Source organism: Dama dama, chromosome 2 (genome assembly GCF_033118175.1).
Source record: "Dama dama isolate Ldn47 chromosome 2, ASM3311817v1, whole genome shotgun sequence".
NCBI lineage: Eukaryota > Metazoa > Chordata > Mammalia > Artiodactyla > Cervidae > Dama > Dama dama.
This window is the reverse complement of record NC_083682.1, coordinates 26,917,960-26,937,866: the sequence shown is the minus strand read 5'-3', so window position 1 is coordinate 26,937,866 and position 19,907 is coordinate 26,917,960. Positions and strand designations below refer to the sequence as shown.

The 19,907-nt window shown below is 39.6% G+C and overlaps 1 protein-coding gene across 2 annotated transcripts in view; it reads right to left on the bottom strand.

The window, feature by feature from the left end:
- The window catches only part of NELL1 (neural EGFL like 1), a 1,025,511-nt gene that overhangs the window by 715,524 nt on the left and 290,080 nt on the right, over nucleotides 1-19,907 (bottom strand). For both annotated transcript variants that reach the window (XM_061158429.1, XM_061158435.1), the window contains exon 12: nucleotides 8,126-8,254. In XM_061158429.1, the coding sequence (XP_061014412.1) occupies nucleotides 8,126-8,254 (129 nt within the window). The remainder of the gene's footprint in view (nucleotides 1-8,125; nucleotides 8,255-19,907) is intronic.

Genomic DNA, 19,907 nt, shown 5'->3' with positions numbered 1-19,907 from the left:
TCTCTTCTTATCAAAATTAAGGGAAGGGAGAGCTGCAAGGGCTTCCAAGATGGCACTAGTTGTAAAGAGCCTGCCTGTCAATGCAGGAGACATAAGAGACATGGGTTCAATCATTGGGTCAGGAAGATACCCTGGAGGAGGGCATGGCAACTCACTCCAGTATTCTTGCCTGGAGAATTCCATGGACAGAGGAGCCTGGTGGACTATAGTCCATAAGCTCACTAATAAGAGTTGAACATGACTGAAGTGACTTAGCACGCATGCACAATTTCTTTTGCCATGTGGTGAAGAAGGTCAATCTGTAACAAATAGTGGCAGTTCAGTTACCATGGAATGAAGGGAGCAGACAGCACTGGAGCATTATATGGATGGGGTATTTGCGAAAAAAGAGCAGACTCGGGCCCCAAAATCAGATTCTCTACTCTAAACAGTAGCCCTTGACTGACACTAACAAGACAAATCTGACAAGAAACAGCATCAAACATAGAAAAGCGTGAACCTGTAGGAGACTTTCATTCATTCATTCAGCAAACAGCTTGGTGAATTTATTACACCCAGAGCACTTTCCTAGTGCTGGAGATACAGTGAATAAGATAAAATCCTGCCTTTCTACAACTTTTGTTCTAAAGGGAAAAGTCAGTTCATAAACCTTTAAATAGGGAAACACAAGAAAACAAAACAATTATAGATAATAAGTGTAAAAGGAACATAAAACAAATAAAATGAAAATGGTATAGAGTAGCTGAGGGTAGTAACAGAGCTAATTCAGGGAGGGTGGTTAGGAGAGACCATTCTAAAGAGTGACACTTGAGCTACAACTTAAATGATCCATCGAAAGTGGATTTGCAAAGATCTAGGTGAAGGACATCCCAGGGCAAAGAAAGAACTATTGCACAAGCCTACTGGAGAATATGAGTCAAAGCAGGGTGGAGAAGAGAGAACACAGGACAGAGTGCTGAGAGCCCAACACAGAGAGGCAGGCAGTATCCAGTTCACACGGGGCCTTACACAGGACCAAGCCTGGACATTATTCTAAGATGCACGGAAACTATCAGATGATTTTAAAGAGCAGATGGCCATCATATGACTTGTATTTTAAAAATACCCTGACTGATGCCTCAAGAATGGATTATGGGTAGGGCAAGAGTAGACCCCATTGCAATCACCAACCATGAGATAAAGGAGGCTCAGACTAGAGTCGGAGCAAGACAAGGGTGAATGTGTGATTTATTTTGTAAGTAAAACTACCAAGACTTCCCAATGCAGTTGATGTTGGGAGTGAGGGCAACATAGAACTGACAATGACTTCTCCATCTAGTGATCTCAGCAACAGGGTGGATGGAAGTACCATTAACTGAGGTTGGGAGAAAAGTACATGGTCCTCTGTTCTCAGGACCCTGGAACTCAGGAGAGACAATAGTTTAGCTACTTGATGAGTTACCATGGCCTCTATGTGCTAGCCTAGTAACTTAACACTTAGAACATTTTTATCATTAAAAAAACACTAAAAATTTCAACTATCTTATAAATGATCTTTTAAAACACGGTTATATTGAAAACAAAAAATAAAAACAAGTGCTACTTTAACCTCCAGTCCTGATCATTGCCCCAGCTGGTTTGACTAGGTCACCTTCCTCAGTAACAAGCTTAAAAATGAAACTCTTGGTTCAACACAAGTGCAATAACCATGGCTTGGATTTGGGTTTTTTGTTCTTTTAATTTAAAAAAAAAAAATTATGGAGATGGGAAGGGTGGGTGTTGTTAAGAAGAGGCAAGAGTTTAAGTAGGTGGGAGAGCAGGAATAGATACTTTTGTAAAGTGGCCTTGGAAATAAAGAAGCAGAGGCAAAGAAAAGCCAGGCCCAGGAAGAAAGTGCAACTCTGTCTGCTGCTGGGATGAAAGTGACACATGGGTCATCACAAGCAGTGCAACAGCTAGAGATCTCTGTGTCTTGGCAAGGCTGGCAGGATGCAGTGGGGTGGGGGGCTGTTGACATACCTGGATACCAGAGGATCTCTCCATTAGTGCTACAGGCTAAATAGGAAAGGAAAAGGGGATCCCTGAGGTATTCTTATCTCAAGCATTCTGAACCCCCAGAAATAAATGCAAGCAGGAACTTAGAGTTAAGGTTTTACAAACATGAATAATCCATAAGAGGCTTTTGATCCCTGTGTGGTCCACATCAAGACTTTAGGAGATGGAAGCCCAGATCTGAGGATAAGCTGGGCTTCATGGATTGCAAGCTTCATGCATTTTAGAAAATTTCAAAATAAGAGTTACCTGATTAATCCTTGGAGAATTAGCAGTATAACTTAAGGATGCTCACCATTTCCACACATTTTCTTCATCAGGGACTCGCAGGGGCTTGTTTCTATGGCAGTGTACTCACACTGGCCTCTGCATCCAAAAAAAACCTACCCTGGAGTTCTTCTGCATTTTCTTTCTGCTTGAACTTTGACCTTCCTGCCACTGTCCCAGCCTCTTAACACTATGGGGTCACACCCTTTGTCATCACCTTCAGTCATGAAAAAGACATTATAAATCACCTTGCTAAGCAGTTGCTGTAGTTTTTTTTACATGAAATTATTAAATTGAAACCAATAAAATCATTTTGTTCCATGACATATTACCCTTCAACTCAGCTCCTCTTGTGTTTGTACAAGGAAGGAAGGACTTCATCATTATTACTATGCTGGGTACCTTACTGCTAACAACATGCTCCTGGCAGGACTGATATAATTTGGTCCCTTTGTCTAAGAACACCCTCCCCTGCTACCTTCCAATACTCCAAAAAGAGGCAGACATGAGAAGCCCACATTCTCAGTCTTGGCCTCTACGAGCACACACTCTTCCAAGAAAGATCCTCATAAACATTGATATAGGTTGGTGACAATAACTGTCGCAATTCACTAACTCATCATTAAAAAACAGACAATTTACTGAGTTTTTGACCTGCATTGTCACATTATCATCTTAATTGGGAAATCCAATTTCCCACATTGGAATTGGCTATAAAAAAGCAGTAATCTATTGCTTGTGGTGTGTAAATATCTATTACCTGGTAGCAGAGTCAGGTATTAATGATCTACACAGTCTGTACTTTTTCTAGTAACTCTCAATGCTTACTCTGTAGAAAACTACTTTCAGTCATGAGCACTGAGTTGGAGGTATCCTTCTGAAACCACAAGATTTGGGTCAACTCACCCAGGCAGGTATACCAGTAGGCTTAGGCTAAGTTACACAAAGATAACAGATAATTACACCCTCCAAAATATCAGTGATTCACAGATATTTCTCACTAAGGCCACATGCCCATAACCTATCCATTGTCACTAGTTTCATGTCATCTTTGTGCTGGGACCACAGCTAAAGGAGAAATGCCACTCCAGAACATTGCCAGTTGATGAGAAAGAGGTGGAACCCTGTAACAGCTCTTCGAGCTTTCACTCTGAAATGGTACAGATCTCACATACATTCAGATTTCATTAGATCAAGGACATAGCAAATATTATGAACAAGACCACACTGGAACAGGGTGGGGGATAGGGAGGTAGGGCGCAGCATAAGTCAAGGCATATGAGTTGTGAGTTGAATATCAACTTCACTTCATTTCTCTGAGTCTTTGTGTCCACGCTTACAAAATGGAGTTCATCTGGTGAACACTACCATTTTCCTCAAAGATTTACTGGAAAGCTCAAAGAGTATAAAATACATAAAAGGAGTTCAAAAAATTCAGAGCACTCTGTAAGTAGGAGGTATTATTTAATACTAATTGTAGTACTTTCTATGCCTGGCAGATTTTATGATGTATATGTACCACAGTGCTCTTTATTCTTCAACCTAACCTTTTCCTACTTTTTCACTAGGAAAAGTGTCTCTGTGTAGGCTTCAAATTCAAGAAGATCAGGAATAGACCCCAACTACTGTACTTTCTTCAAGATACTACCTCTAACTGGAGCTAATGTATCAGAAACTATTTAAGACCAACCCATTGTCATCACAAAGATTAAAAAAAAAAAAGTCACAGTAGACCAGATTTCATAAAACACAAAAATCCGACTACAGCAATTTTCAAAATGGGGAATGTTCGTGTTGGAGCCAGACGAGGCAAAATGAAACAACCTCCTGTGAATTGTATCATAGCTGACAAAGGTTCTTATTACCTTCTATTGATTGGCCAGGAGTTCTGATATCTTCTCTATGGCAGTTTCTAAGGCAATCTCTGCAGAGCAGGAAGAGCCCTTAATACACTATCTCTCTTCTGCTACCCAAGGAAGTTAAGAAAATTGAAAGCCTTTTGTGCTGCTTTTTACACTGAAAGCCTGAATAGGCTCTTCAAGACAGTCTGGACAATGAGTGCAATATTTTGTTTTAATTTGCAAGCCAGTCTTGTTCATCATGTTTTGTACAATATGGGTCATCTTCACTCCATTTACTCTGAGTGAAAAATAACTTGCCTGAAGCAGTTCATACGTATCTACTCCTCTCTCTCTAGGCTACAGGGAGACAATGAACTCAGCCTCTGAGAGTCTCTGGTACCCAGGTGGCTGTGTGGTGAGCATCCCAGAGGATAACTCTGAGGACAGAAGCTGAGTAAATGGCCATACTGCATTTTACCATACCAAAGTGTGGTATCCATGGCTTTATATCCACCCAAAGCCACACACATACCCTCCTCCTATAGCTACAACCATATTTAATTCAGGCAAAGATCATTTAGTCTCAGGGAAAGTAAACCCTTATTCCAAATCCAGCCGTGGAACACAATTAGCGCAAGCCATTGTGCTTTGAGACAATCATCTGATTGGTGTAGGGGTGGATAGCAGGTAACCCAGGTCTAAAAAATAAGACAGCAGAAGTCTTCTGCATGGGGAGAGAGAGCCAAAGGAGGTTATAAAGGACATTCTAGGAGAACTTTCCTTAAACATATAAAGATAGAACCTTACACAGAGAAGGTTTTTAACCCCTACCCCTCTCTTCCTTGAGATCCTGGTAGGAGGACATCATGCCTGAAGTTATGGCAACCATCAAGCAGTCACAGGAAAACAAGTCCAAAGCCCAGGTGTGCTGAAGATGGCAGAATGGAAAGGGAGAAGGGTGTTTGCTCTAAATATTGATATTCACCCTACTTGGTTCTCAGTGCCTCCCATCCAATGTCCAGGATCCGACCCCTGTTTTTTTCCCCTGAGTTCTATTCTTAGACAGTAAATGGGCTCTAATGTTTAGTCAGCTTTTTCTTAGGTGTTATCCTTGAACTTGTGGAATGTTCCCATGATTACAGAGAACTGATTGAAGCCCAAGAATATCACCATGTCCCAAAGTGGTCCCACAGTATACACTGGCCCAATGCCCTGAACCCACAATGAACTGAGAAACATGTTCAAGAAAACAGGGATTGAGACCTAAAATTGCTCAACAGAACCAATAAAATAAGGCTTCACACACAAAGTGAGTGAGTGATAGTCGCTCGGTGCGTCCGACTCTGCGACCCCATGGACTGGAGCCCACCAGACTCCTCTGTCTATGGAATTCTCCAGACAAGAATACTGGAATGGGTTGCCATTTCCTTCTTCATCACACACAAAGGGTAGGCATAACATGGCACCTCACAAAACTGAGTCTATGTAACAAAAATAAGGACAGAATCGGAGTCCCAAACAGCATTCATGCCAGCTATTTCCTCCCAGGTTCTGCCAGGTCTCAACAGCTAAGGGGAGTCAGGAATGGTGGGCACACTGCTTCCAAAAGACAACCAAAATGTCTGCCAATGACAGAATCAGGATTCAAATTATTTTGAGGTTCCTTCTATCATTTTTATAATTGTTGAGTTTTGGGGCTCCAAAATCACTGCAGATGGTGATTGCACCCATGAAATTAAAAGACGCCTACTTCCTTGGAAGGAAAGTTATGACCAACTTAGATAGCATATTAAAAAGCAGAGACATTACTTTGCCAACAAAGGTCCGTCTAGTCAAGGCTATGGTTTTTCCACTAGTCATGTATAGATGTGAGAGTTGGACTATAAAGAAAGCTGAGCACCAAAGAATTTGAACTGTGGTGTTGGAGAAGACTCTTGAGAGTCCTCCCTTGGACTGCAAGGAGATCCAACCAGTCCATCCTGAAGGAGATAAGTCCTGGGTGTTCATTGGAAGGACTGATGCTGACGCTGAAACTCCAATACTTTGGCCACCTCATGTGAAGAGTTGACTCATTGGAAAAGACCCTGATGCTGGGAGGGATTGGGGGCAGGAGGAGAAGGGGACGACAGAGGATGAGATGGCTGGATGGCATCACTGACTCGATGGACATGAGTTTGAGTAAACTCCGGGAGTTTGTGATGGACAGGGAGGCCTGGCATGCTGCAGTTCATGGGGTTGTAGAGTCAGACACGACTGAGCGAACGAACTGGACTGAACTGAACTGATCCCACATATAGCAAAAGGCAAAAAGCTAAATTTTTCAGACCATTACCTGGCTTGTGGGATTTTTTCATGAAGAATGGAGAGAAGAATGTTCTTTTTTTTTTAATTTTTAAAGTTACATTAATTTTCTGACAAAAACACAGAATAGTGTAAGGTGCAATACAAAACAGGACAAGGTACAATATAAAAATAAATGTTAACATTAAACATTGAAATTAACAATCCTCTTTCTCAAAATTGATGTCTTGATAACATGATATTAAGGCAAGATGAAAAGTTGCATAACTAAAGGACAACTTCATTCTCCCAAGTGACATGTCTCCCAAATCAAGTTCAGTAAACAAAAGAAAAAGAACTGTAGAAAAAAGTGGGGGAGGAACTATTAGACTTATACTGTATTGCCAATGAGGACCAAAACAGTAGTGAAGAAAATCTTCCATATGAAATGGAAAACAGAGGATACCTAACAGGTTCTGAACACTAACAGTAATAAGACACATTTCCTTAATAACTGACAAGGTCTTTAGTCAGCCAACTGTTAAGCAGAAGTCAATAACATAAAACAGCCGAATGGAAAGAAATTTACCATTATTGTCATCAATTGTCCTCACCTTGACAACACCCAATCTACTTGAGAACCAAAGCAGCAGAGGATAGTGACCAGGACATTGCCGCATTTATTCCAGTTGTGACATCCACATTCCTGATTAACAGATCCCCAAGGCTCAATATATTGTTAGTAAAGATGACAGGAGTACGTGGGTCCAACCAGGACAGAGAAACAGCCTAGCATCAATTGGCCTATAACAATTTCTCTAAACCAACAGGAGGGAGCCAGTGAGCCCTGGAGAAATGAAAGATCTTAGATTTTACGGCATTTTACATGTAAGTGGAGAAGGCAATGGCAACCCACTCCAGTACTCTTGCCTGGAAAATCCCATGAATGGAGGAGCCTGGTAGGCTACAGTCCATGGGGTCGCAAAGAGTTGGACATGACTGAGCGACTTCACTTCACTTTCACATGTAAGTCCAGGGTCAGACATAATTTCTGACCCTCTGGTTTGTTAAAGGAGCAGGAGTATGCAATACTTGCCACCAGAGTCCTGGGCATGGAAAGAGGGGTTCACATAAGACAGAGGAGTTGTTCAGCTTTGTAAAGGAGAAAAGGGGGTCACCGACGCTTGAGGCCACCAACCTACTATAATGACATCAATTCATGTGCAAAAGTTATGAGTCCATCCGTCACTGGGGCTTTTACAAGAGTTTGGGGATTATTAATAGCAACACATAACCTTGGCAGAGGAAGATGATGGCAATTGGGTAGAAGTTAGCATCAAAGCATCCATTCAAAAAGAGAATCCACTGCATAACATTGAACTGAAATTGAAGATGATGATCTTCCCAAATAAGACAACATAAGATGAGGTATTTAGAGTTTTCCTGGTGATTATTAAATATAGTGACAGTAGAACATGGGATCTGATATGGCTCTACTGCTTTTGTTACTTTGCTGGGTTTCACAACTTCAAAAGTCTTGCTATTACATGCTACTAAGCAGTCTGGCAGGAGGAGAGTATCCTAGGCAGTTGACAATTTCTTCTAGGATCCCACAGGACCAGAACCAAGGGAAGGCTTTCAATCTTCAGCCATATCTACCAGGAATACATTCCTCACAAGTTGATTATATTAAATAGCTCACTTACCTTCACAGTAGGCAGAGTCTCCCTGGACAGAAATGTAACCATTCTTGCACTCACAAGTAGCTTTGGTATTCCAGTTTTTGCACTCTGAGTTTTCACCACATTTAGGTCCTTCAGCACAAAAGTTATGACCTAGAAGAAACAAATAAAATTTTACATCAGGAAACAGGAGAATAAAAGACTTCCAAATAATAAAGCATGAGACACTGTTATTATATGTCAGCATATATGAGAATATGCCTTGGCAATATGCAAAGATAAATTTGCATATCCATAAAGAGGAATAAAAATCTTTGGACCATCCTATATCTGAGAATTTTCTCTCCTAATGCACAAACTTGCTGAAGTTATTCCTTTTTGAAAGCTTTTATCCATGTTGATCCTGAACTTTCTTTCCACTACCTTCTTACGTGAGTAGCCTTTTAAATGGTTTTATTACAAAATTTATGACACATAGGAAATATATAAAATGAATATATATGAATATATCTGATAAAATTAATACAAAAAGTATTGTCAGTACCTATTTATTAAACATCCCCAAAGAATCTCCCTCTCAGCCATCAGAGACAACTACCCTAACAATTGTGTTAATCACTCCCTTACATATTTCTGTATGCTTTACCATACATAGGTATGTATTTCTAAATAATAGATTATTTAGTTTTGGCCATTTTGAACTTCACCTGTGAAATCATACTGTACCATATCCTCTATGACGTATGTTTTTTTTTTCCTGTTCATTCATATTAATGCCTGTGGCTATCATTCATCAGTAGTATATAATATTTCATAGTATAAATATTCCACAATTTATCTATTATACTAAGTATTGACATTTGAGTTATTTGCAGGTTTTGAATTACTAGCACGGCTGCAAGAAACGTTCTTGAACATGTTTCCTGAGGCACACTTTTTAAACCACATGTTTTACATTTCTTTGCTCAAGAGTCTTTCTTGAATCTAAGACATTCCCTCAGAGATAGTTACTTTTCCTCAATATATTCTTCATAAATTCCTTTAGTGAAGATAAATTTGACAGTAACTATGCTCAATTTTAATTTATCTAAATATGTCCTTTGACAACCCTCCTACTTGAAAAACAGCTTTACTAGGTACAGAGCTATTTTGCCTCAACATTTTGAAGACATCTCATTGTTTCTGGCTTCTGTCATAACTTTTGAGAAGTCAGCTGTTAGCCTAACAGTCATTTCATAGTATGTGACAAACCTTTCTCTGTGACTTTTAAGATCTATTTTATTTGGTTGGTTAGTTGATGAGCTTTGTTTTGTTCCATATTCATTGACTTTAAGGTTTTTAGGTGTGAATTTATTTTTATTTGCTCTTCCTGGGATTCCTTGGGATTCTTAAACATAAAGATTAGTTAAATCTTTTATCAGTTTGAAAAATTCTCAGGTATTTTCTCTTCAAACATTCTCTCTGCACCATTGCCTCTAATCGTTCTTTCTAGAATTATAATGAGATTACTATTCTCCCTTCTTTCTTAAGCTCTCCTCCATGTTACTTCTACTTGCCTTAATATTCCTAACTCTTTTTTCTATGCAGAATTCTGTTTAACTTCTGGATGTATACTTCGGTCTCTTAATTCTCTCAAGTCATGTCATATTGTCTCAGTCATCCACATCATTTTTATTTTACTTGCATTTTTTTATTTTCTAGAATTCAATTTCTTTTTAAATCTCCTTGGTCAAATTTGTAGTCTCTCATTCTTTCCTCTTTTAATTTCTCCCTTTTAAAAACACATTAGACATATATTTTACACATACAACTCCAATATCTTCAGTCTTCTGATTTTAGTTTGTTTCACTGAGTATCCTGCATGGGTACTATTTTCTTATGTTTTGAGTGATTCTTTTATGATTCTTTGTGAGCTCATATTTTTTAGGATTTAATCTGCAGGAATTATTTGAGGTTTGGGACTTTAAAACTGTACTTCTTCAGAGAGGATCTGGGTTTGCTTTTGTCAGGTGCCCAAGGGAACTATCAACCTACAATCACTTTAAACTACATTTTGCCTTGGGACATGGACTGAGCCACACAGGTAGAATAAATTTAGATTCTAAGCTTTCAGGAATGCACACTTTCCTCTGCCATACTCCCTATCTAGAGTCAAGACTGACAAGCAAGTCTCCTCTTACAGAGTAGATTTTTCCTAGTCACCCACCAAGGATTTACCCTTCAAGATTCTTTATTTATGCAAGCCTCAGGCTTCTCCTCCTGTCTGCTTAAACAGTAGTCCATTAGAAGCCAGATTCTACCACCAGGGATTAAAAATTGACCTCTGGGCAAATGCCAACTCCAGTGTGCTTACTTATCTCAATGGAATCAACCTTTTTCAACATTTCTGGTCTCTCGACTTTTTTTTTTTCCCCCATCCTACCTCTATTACCAATTCTACCAATCTCCCAACCCTCAAAAAATTTTATATATTATGCATTTTTATGTTATACTCACCACGGGAATTGTGAAGTTCATATATAACAAGGTATATAAAAGGTGCTTTATCATTTTTAACTCATACATTTTAGCAAATAATAACCACACTGCTATATCACATACTGCAGTCTCATAGAAAACAAGTGATCTTGGAGAAGAGATCTAATTCATAATTCAGGGTCTATACTAACAAACACAATAAGTCACTTTGCCTATCTAGGTACATATTCCAAGAAAGGTCATCAGTGATTTTCACACTATTCCTCAGAGTCTTGGGCACAGCTGAGTTGTTCGTCAGAGCGCAAGTCCCCCCGCTCTGATTCAAATAGAACAGCTTTGCTTTTATACTGTTGAAACAGTGATTATGTGAACAACAGTTTCTGGTTTAAAAAATATATAGAAAGCACTGAACCATATAAACTCCAAGTTTAATTCCTTTTGGTGATAACATTCTAGAATGTTCTTCCTTTGAGACAGAATTTTAAACCAACATTTAGACCAAACAGTATAAAAGATAACAACTCCTATTAAATAATAATATTCATGCACCTATGTCTGGCATTACACTAGATGTTTTAAATGGGGTTAATAATATACCTTATTAATTTGTGTCGAACAAGTTAAATGGGCTAATTCATAAAGCACTTAGAGCAAATCTTGATACACACTAGGAGGGAACTAAATGTTAGCCACTGTGATAAGAATGATAATGATTATGAGAACAGTACTGCTGACAATGATGGTTAAAGTTCAAAAATGATGATAACACTGTTACCCTCAGCTTCAAGATAAGAAAGGAGAAGCTCAAACTCATTAATATCTAGCTAATAAGTGGACATGCCAAGATTCTAAATTATGTCTGGTGAACTCCAAGGCCCATATAATTTGTTTTTTTCTATATCCTCTCTCATAGCAAAAATATTTTTTTTTAAAATTGAAAGATGTAGACACTACCTGTGATGTTAGAAAGTGGATCCAAAGGTTGAGGGGAGCATAGTATCATATCCAGCCTCAGTATCTGACCTGTTAACCGGTGACTGCCTCAGTCAAAATCAGAGTAAAAACTTAATTTGTTGGAAATGTGAAACCTCTGTCAGCCAAGAACACTCTACAAGGACTTAAAAGGCTTATAATAACCATTAAAGTACTTGATGTTTCTGTTATCAAAAGGACAATTTTTAGGTATCATAGCTTTCTTTGCCAGAGGAAGTGCCTGGACTTCCCTCCCCACATCACAATTGATCAATAATTAAGTTGTCATATTTTCTTTTATTGTAAAGTTTGACTCAATGTCATATGAACCTCCTTTGTTGCATGACATTTTTTTTCCCTAGGATATGCAACTGTCCTTCACTTTCCACAAACATTTGATAGCCTGGAACAAAGCCCCTCAAATACTGTTGACTTTCCAATGCACATCTCTCTAGCACACATGTGCCATGTCAATTCACAATGCAGAGAGTTGGGTCAAATGAATTTCAAAGACAATGAAGGGCCCATGAGACAGATTAACGGTATGGACAAATCCACTTTGTCTGGGCCTCACCATTGTATCAAAAACATGTTTTCCTCTTCTTCTTTTTTAATTAATGCAAAATTTAACTTTTTTTAATTAATTCATTCAAGCAGTATTTATTCAGTACCTGCTTGCCTTTCTACATGAGTGAATAATCATCTACTCAATATTTACAGAGATGCAGCACTATGCAAGATCCTGGGGGCAATGTCAAGGTGTTTGAGACATTCCATGACTGCAAGAGAATTTAGAAACTCTAAGGTGAGGTAAGCCAAACACAGGAGTAGTTAAGTATGTGAGCAATACAAATTATCATAGCGTTCCAGAGAAGAAGAAATCCCTTCTAGCTGATGCAAAACTTGACCTTTGACTCATCACAGGTAGAAACTTGTGCAAGACAAATGATCTGCAAGACACAGGAACCAATGGGAGGAATGGGACTCCAACCCTTGAGGAAGAAGGGTAAGTCTGAAGAACCTCAAATAATCTGGCACAGTTGTAATAAGAATGATTAACATTTATCAAGCACAAAATATATGCTAGGTGCTCAGTAAAGTGTTTCAGGTGCATTATTCCACTTAATTCTATTAACAATCCTATGAAACTGGAATTATTACCCTATTTCACAGATGTGGCACTAACTCAGAGACGTTAGTGCATGAGTGAAAGTGCACAGAGCCACGATCCAGGTGTGACTGATGCCAGGCTTCTTAATCAAAAAGCAACAGTTTTATAAGCAGTATACGCTCCAAAGGATAAAAAAAGATATCCTTTCTTTTTTGCATGCCTAGATTCAAGCAGATTACATTCTAGATTTCTTTTTCATATACATACACACACACACATATACAAGCATGTACACGTGGCTGGGCAATTTAACATATTCTTTTAAAATACTAACTCTAATCACTCCAACTTCTTCAAGTCAAGGTCTATGTCTGACTCATTTCTTTCGGCTAAAAGCTTCCCACACAAGGATAGCTGTCTGTGAAGAAGGATGGCTTACAGATGGATGGGAAAATCGACAGATAAAAATGTGGGTGGTTAAATTAATGAATGAATAAAGATATGGATGAATCTACAGTGGTATTTTAATGCCCCCTCTTGAGCAACTAGAAGGCTAATGGGACTGGTTTTCTAGTCACCATTTTTCTTTAAACATTTTTACTGAAGTACAATTTACATACCATAAAATTTACCTATTGTGAAGACAAACTGATGATTTCTAGTAAACTCACACAGCTGTACAGTAAATCACCACAATCCAGTCTTAAAACACTTTCATCACCCCAGCTGGTCATCTTCATTCTTCAAAACCACCCCAAGATAGCTGGCTGCCAAGTCATAAATCCTCAATCAACTTTCCACATTTCAAAATCTTTCTAAAGGTTTAGTCTTTCTTATCTGATGTCTGAAAAGCATGACACTTAAGTTATAGATCCTTCCCTTCAGGATATCTGTCTTCAGTTGCCACCTATAGTCTTTTTCTCTAGTCCTCTTACTAACTCTTGGTACAATATTTTCTTCAGCAGCTGGCTATCAATACAGATTGATACATGAAATTCTTCAATGTTACCTTCTTTCTTTAATCAATATCTTTTTTCCCTCAGAATTAGAAGCTGTGACCAGACTGTAGAATACACACACATATGCATACACACATACTCAATATTCATTTTCTTTTACTTGAATATTTTAATAAATGAATCTGAAGTCTCTGGGGGCTTCCCTCATAGCTCAGTCGGTAAAGAATCTGCCTGCAATGCAGAAGACCTGGGTTCGATTCCTGGGTCAGGAAGATCCCCTGGAGAAGGAAATGGTAACCCACTCCAGTATTCTTGCCTGGAAAATCCCATGGACAGAGGAGCCTGGCAGGATCCAGTCCATGGGGTCGCAAGAATCAGACACAACTTAATGGCTAAACCACCACCAGAGTCTCTGTAATTATCATCCTATAATGAGAAGCACACAAAGCAACATCATCTAAATAGCAGTGGTCCAAAGATAGAGAACACTTTTGTTATAAAAGTCACTGTTTGTTGACTTTTTCCAATTTGTCAGGCACAACAACTCTAAAGATTATTATTATTCTTACTTTGCAGATTAGGAAAATGTGGTTGGGACTATTTTATCCAAGGTAACACAGCCAGGAAGTGGCAGAGTTATGATTTAACTCAAGTTCTTGTTAAGACCACTAAGAAAATTATTATTCTATGATTTAAAAACCTCGGAGCATAGATAACTACTAATGACTATTCTCTGATGATGTTTGTAGATCTCTATGCCCAATAAAATTTTCAAAGAGGCCCATTTAGGACCCAACCCCAGGTTCTGCCAATCTGTTCTTAAGAAAAATTGAAACAAGGTCAAAGCTTATGCCCAGTCTCTTCTGGTCTCTGGTTAAGAACATTCACCCTCCTCTAGAAGCAATAATAAAGGCTCACACAGCCCTCTACAAACATTGCAAGTAACACTGTCTTGTATATCCCACTTTACATATTTTACATCATTATAGCCACGGCCCACTTGACAGTCAACTGTCTCATGGCTCACCCAGCTGAAACTGCACTCTTGATCTTAAATCTGATATCCGTGCTCTCCAAGTCCTCCATATCAATCTACAGCACTTTCATCCACTTAGACCAGCTTTTTTTTTTTAAGGAGTCATCTTTGTCCTCTGTCTTTAAATACTGCCCCTTCCCAAGTTCTATTCATTTCATTTCATGAATATCTCTGGAATCTCTTTTTCCTCCACTCCACAGCAGTAAGAAAAAAACCCTACTCCAAACTACTATTTCTCAAAAAGAAAGCACCTCATTTGCCTTCCTATTCCCCATTTTGCTTGTCTCGAATCCATTTTCCCCACAAACATATCCTTTTAAAACATAGATTGGATCATGTCACTCATCCCCTTAAAAGTCTTCTCCCGGAGGACTTTCCATTTTCTCAAGAAAAATGCAAAATTCTTAACTCTGATTTGAAATGACAAACAAGGCTCTCCTCTCCCTCTCTCATTCCTCCCCAAGTGTATCAGCCTTTATTTGAATTCCTCTAGTACTCCAATCTCTTCCCTGATTCAGAGTCTTTGCAAGCTTGTCCCACCAACTCAGAACCTATGACACATCCCTGCCAGAATAATTTCTACTCAGTTGTCAAGTCCCAGCTTAAATATAATCTATTCAGAGAAGGCTTCCTTGTCCCTCAAGACTAAAGAAAATCCTATTACTCTCTCCGATACTACTCTCTTCTTGTTCATAGCAGGTAGCACAGTACTAATTACATGTTCATTTCTTTGCTTATTTGTTGAATGTCTGTTTCCACATTAGAAGCTCACTTCTTCAAGGGAAAGGACTCTACAAGTTTGTTTCTCTTGCGCCTAAGGCAATATCCAGCACATGATAAACACTCAAGAAATATTTGTAGAGTTGATGACTAAACCCTCTGTCTTCCAAAAGTAAAATTAAAAGAGTGCTTTAAAATGAATAAACCAAGACTCAAAGATGTTAATTACCTTCTTTGTGGCCTTGCAGCTAGTAGGAAATGCCTAAAAGATATATATAGACTCAAATATGATTCTAACGCCCAGTCTCTCTCCACACTCTACATGATGTCCCGGCCATGATTTTACTCATTAAGGGACATTCAAGGAATTCTGACCTGACCCGAAGAGACCACTATTCCATCACTCAGTATTTTCTAGTCCATGACATGCCTTGAATCTTTCCAAAGGAATAAACCATGTTTCTTTCTCCAGGATACAGCCCACTATTACTTTGTGGCTTGGGGACTTAAAGTCAAGAGAGAAATAACACCATACAACAGAACACCATTCTTGGATGAGATACCAAAATGAGTAATATCCATTTGGAGCTTAGTTACACTTGAGTGGTAGAAATGAGCAGATGCTCCGAGGAAGACACACAATCTGCTGAAATGGAATTCCAGGTTTTACCCCAACCACTTCCTTAATTTTAGTTCCTGGCAGAGATACCAGTCATTTGTTTGACAAATATTAAGCCCCATGACGTGTGTCCAGCCACTTTCCTAGAAAATTGGGATAAAACAAAAATGCCATAAACAGCATAAACACTCCCTCATTCATTTAACACTCAGGATGGCTATTGTTGAGTATTGGGTTACAGGAGATGTGATGGAGAGGTGTAAGGTGCTTCCAAAATGTTATCACAGAGAGGCCCTAACACAAGGTATCAAAAGGAGATTTGAGGGATGAGTGAGGTTGGCTGGACAAGGCACAGGATTTCCAAACAGAGGGAGCAGCATGTGTCCACAACATGCTCAAAGAAATTGAAGAAAAAACATAAAAATGTTGAGGTCATATTTTCTCCTTTCATTGGGAGCCGTCTACAATTTGGACTCCCCCTCATGACCCTAATCTAGAATCTTTCAATACCAGTGAAAGACCAATAACGCTTATTAAAAAAAAAAAAAAAAAAAAAAACTCTTTAGTTTCTTTAAATCCATTGGCTTAACTACATATAAAATCCTTGCCCATCATAGTGAAGCCCCCACACTGCCATTCTCCAGATCACTCTCTATAACCTTTCTAATCACAGCAAACCATGCACTCTTTCTGCCAACAATGGATAAGCATCTATATGATTTACTACCGTGATTTCTTCCACAGCAAGGAATGAATAGGTCACTACTCAAGAGCAGGATTTAGTTTCTCTAATATAAAGTCTGATTCCACATAGAGCATCACTGCTTGCTCGCAATCACCTGCCCCTAATATACCTCCCAGAAGGCAAGCAGGTTACCTTTGAAATGATGGACAACCTGAAAATACACCTCAGATTTCCCCACCCTAACTCAAATCCTAGAGAGCCAATAACCCTCACGTCACTGCTGCTTGCCCAACCTTGAAAGTCACAAAGAGCAAAGGTACACTGAGGACAATATACTCCAATGTACCTAGTTGGTATGGAGACAGCTCCACCCATGGACTGGCCCTAGAGGAGGACTAAGGCCCAAAGGTTCTTTTTGAGAACCAGATGCCCTAGTGTACTTCACAACCAACATACACACCACAGAAGCCTGGGCCCTGCAGGGGTGAGGCCATTTCTTCAGCTTCTACGAACAGAGGGTTGTGACATCATGGCAGAGGTTGTGACCTGCTAGAGACAGAGCTCTCTGGATTCTCATAGGTTCTTAGAAACACATGGTTTTTCGACAGTAGTCACACTTAAGGGTCTTCTAGTCCAAGGCAGCTTGGCCTTAATTTCAAGTCTTCTCTCTGGGGTAATGTGCCTCCTTCCCCAGACTCGTTGGGCCTGGATCCACTGCAGCACTTTTAAGAGAACAGAATTCATGGGCTCCCCGAGACTCTCTCCTCCAAATGCCCTGTGTTCCCAGCCTCAGTAGTTGAAAAATACAGACCTGGCTTTCCAGTGCCCACCATGGTCCATGGCTGCAGGGATTTTTCTATCAATAGGCAGAGCACCTGGCCCATCTACAAACTGCCTGCTCCTCTATTTAGGCACTAGCTTACCTTCTCATTAAGTGCCTCTTTTCTAAGTCTCTTTTTATCTCCATTACACTGAAATCCTATAAAACCCATTTCAATTACAAATTCACCTAAGATGATGACAAAGACTAGAAAAAAAGAAAATCATGCACCACCAAGACTCTTTGGGAGGATTTAATTGAAGGGCATAAAGCCTTAAATAGTACAAATAACATCAACTAATTTCAGCCCAAGCCAGACGATAAGGCAAGTGAGCATGAATTAAAATTACAGATAAACACGTTGGGAACAGATGTTGAAAAGAACTTTTTCTCCAACACTGAAAATCTTCAACATGCAGCAAAACCCTCCAGAGTCATTGGCAACATTCAAGATTCAATTAGAGCTGATTATGAAAGGAATAAAACCCTGAGGAGAGTGTGAAGAATTCTGGGGTGGGCCAAACGATTGTTGTGTTTTCCTGGAGCGATCCTAAGAATACATGGTCAAGTTGGCTTTTTTTTCCCCCGTTAAGTGAGAACACTAGCAATTCACATGCAATCTTTCTGCTGGGGCTACATCCATGCTTTTATTGCTTCTTCCCAGGCAGAAGCATAGATGCTATTCCAGTACCCACTGCCCCTTCTCCACCCTCGTGGCCTTACACTTAGGTAGATGGGCTCCTGCTATAGTCATTACCTCAAGGTAATGATGAGGATAAACAAATTTTGTGCTTCTGGCACAAACCGACCAGAGGCATCAGAGAGAAACTACAGCAGTGATTAGGGCTGTTCTGGGTGGTGCTGCTGGTAACTAAGACCTTGGATGCCAGCAATTGCAAAGTGACCTTCCCCTGCCAACATCCATTACCTTGACTCTTTTTCTGTGTGTCTCCCTATTTGTCCTGCAGTTCTGTCCCTAAAAGCCTTCTGGCTGTACCAGGAGCCCTGTGGATTTAACCACATGTCAGCTGATTACTTTTTCTTTAAAGGGTAGAAAGATTATTTACAGCATTTGTCATGACCCAAGGTTTGAAGAGGTAAGGTGTCCATGCAACGAGTCCAGACAGCCATTCAGCTGATACAATGAACAATGTAAATCAGTTAGAGTCTGTTATTCTTAACTGGAAGGTCTTAGGTCTGATCTCCCCAAAGGGAAAAACTCAGTATTAAACTACAGTCTCCTTGAACAGAAGTGAGGGGATGGGGAGAGCTGTATCATCGTACTGTTACACAAAAAAACAGACATGACTCAGCTAAAGAAAAAACGCTTCATAATCAAGCCAACAAGTTATGTCTTGAGGAACCAAGTTATAAGTCCACAGAATGAGTCTTAACACTGTTCTGTAGATGAGACAATGCCTTCAGCCAGTGTCAACTACAAATTGGCACTTGCCATCCACCTCTACAAGGACTAGATCATCTGCTGCTGCTGCTGCTGACCTTCAACCCCCTCTGAAAGGAGTTCAGGGTGGAGAGCAGAAATCAGGCTCTCTGTGCCCTGGGAACAACTGACAGGACAGGTCTTCAGATCGTTAGATGCTTTCGGGAGTCGATTAATGAGCCCAATTCTTGTATCTCCTCATATCTAGAAAAGCACTAAAATCCTTCATGGTGACGACTGTTTCTCATGACTAGCAAACAGCTTCATGAGACTAGCAGAAACCTTCCAGAAAAACATATGCATTTTACTCCCCCTTCACCAAAATCACATACATAGTGACCTATCCACCCTGCCTCTTTGGAGCAGGTTCTCAGAGTTATCTGAGGTGCTGCATTCTGGGCTGCAGTCCTCACTTTGCCCCAAATAAAACTTAAATTGCAACATTTATGTTGTGCATTTTTTAAAGTCGACACTGGTACTAAAAGTAATTTCATTCAAGGTCATCGGCGTGAAAATGACAGGATTATTCTAAATGGTATGAACATAGCTTCATCCCTCCTTTTTCTCCTACAATTACAGAAACAATTCATAAAATGTGGTCATTAAAACAAGCATTATTTTTTTAAAGTTGGATAGCTTTATGGATTTGATTTAATCAGTCAACTGGGGCAGCGGCAGGGGGGAGGTCAGAAAGGAAAAACACCCTCTCTGCCTTCTCAAATTTCAGTCCAAGCCTAATGAAAATAAACCTTGGAGAACTTCAGTCTCCAAGCAGGCATGAGGAAGGTTTTGACTCAGACTTCTGAGGAATGTTACTGAGCGGTGATTTCCCTCAGACTAATGACCTGACATTCCTAGTAAGACAGAGAGCGATGATAAATATGCTAATTGAAGGGCCTTCAGTGCAGGTTTTGAAACAGGGAACAGCCACGTCTGTGTCTGTAATCAATACCATCAGGGTGGCA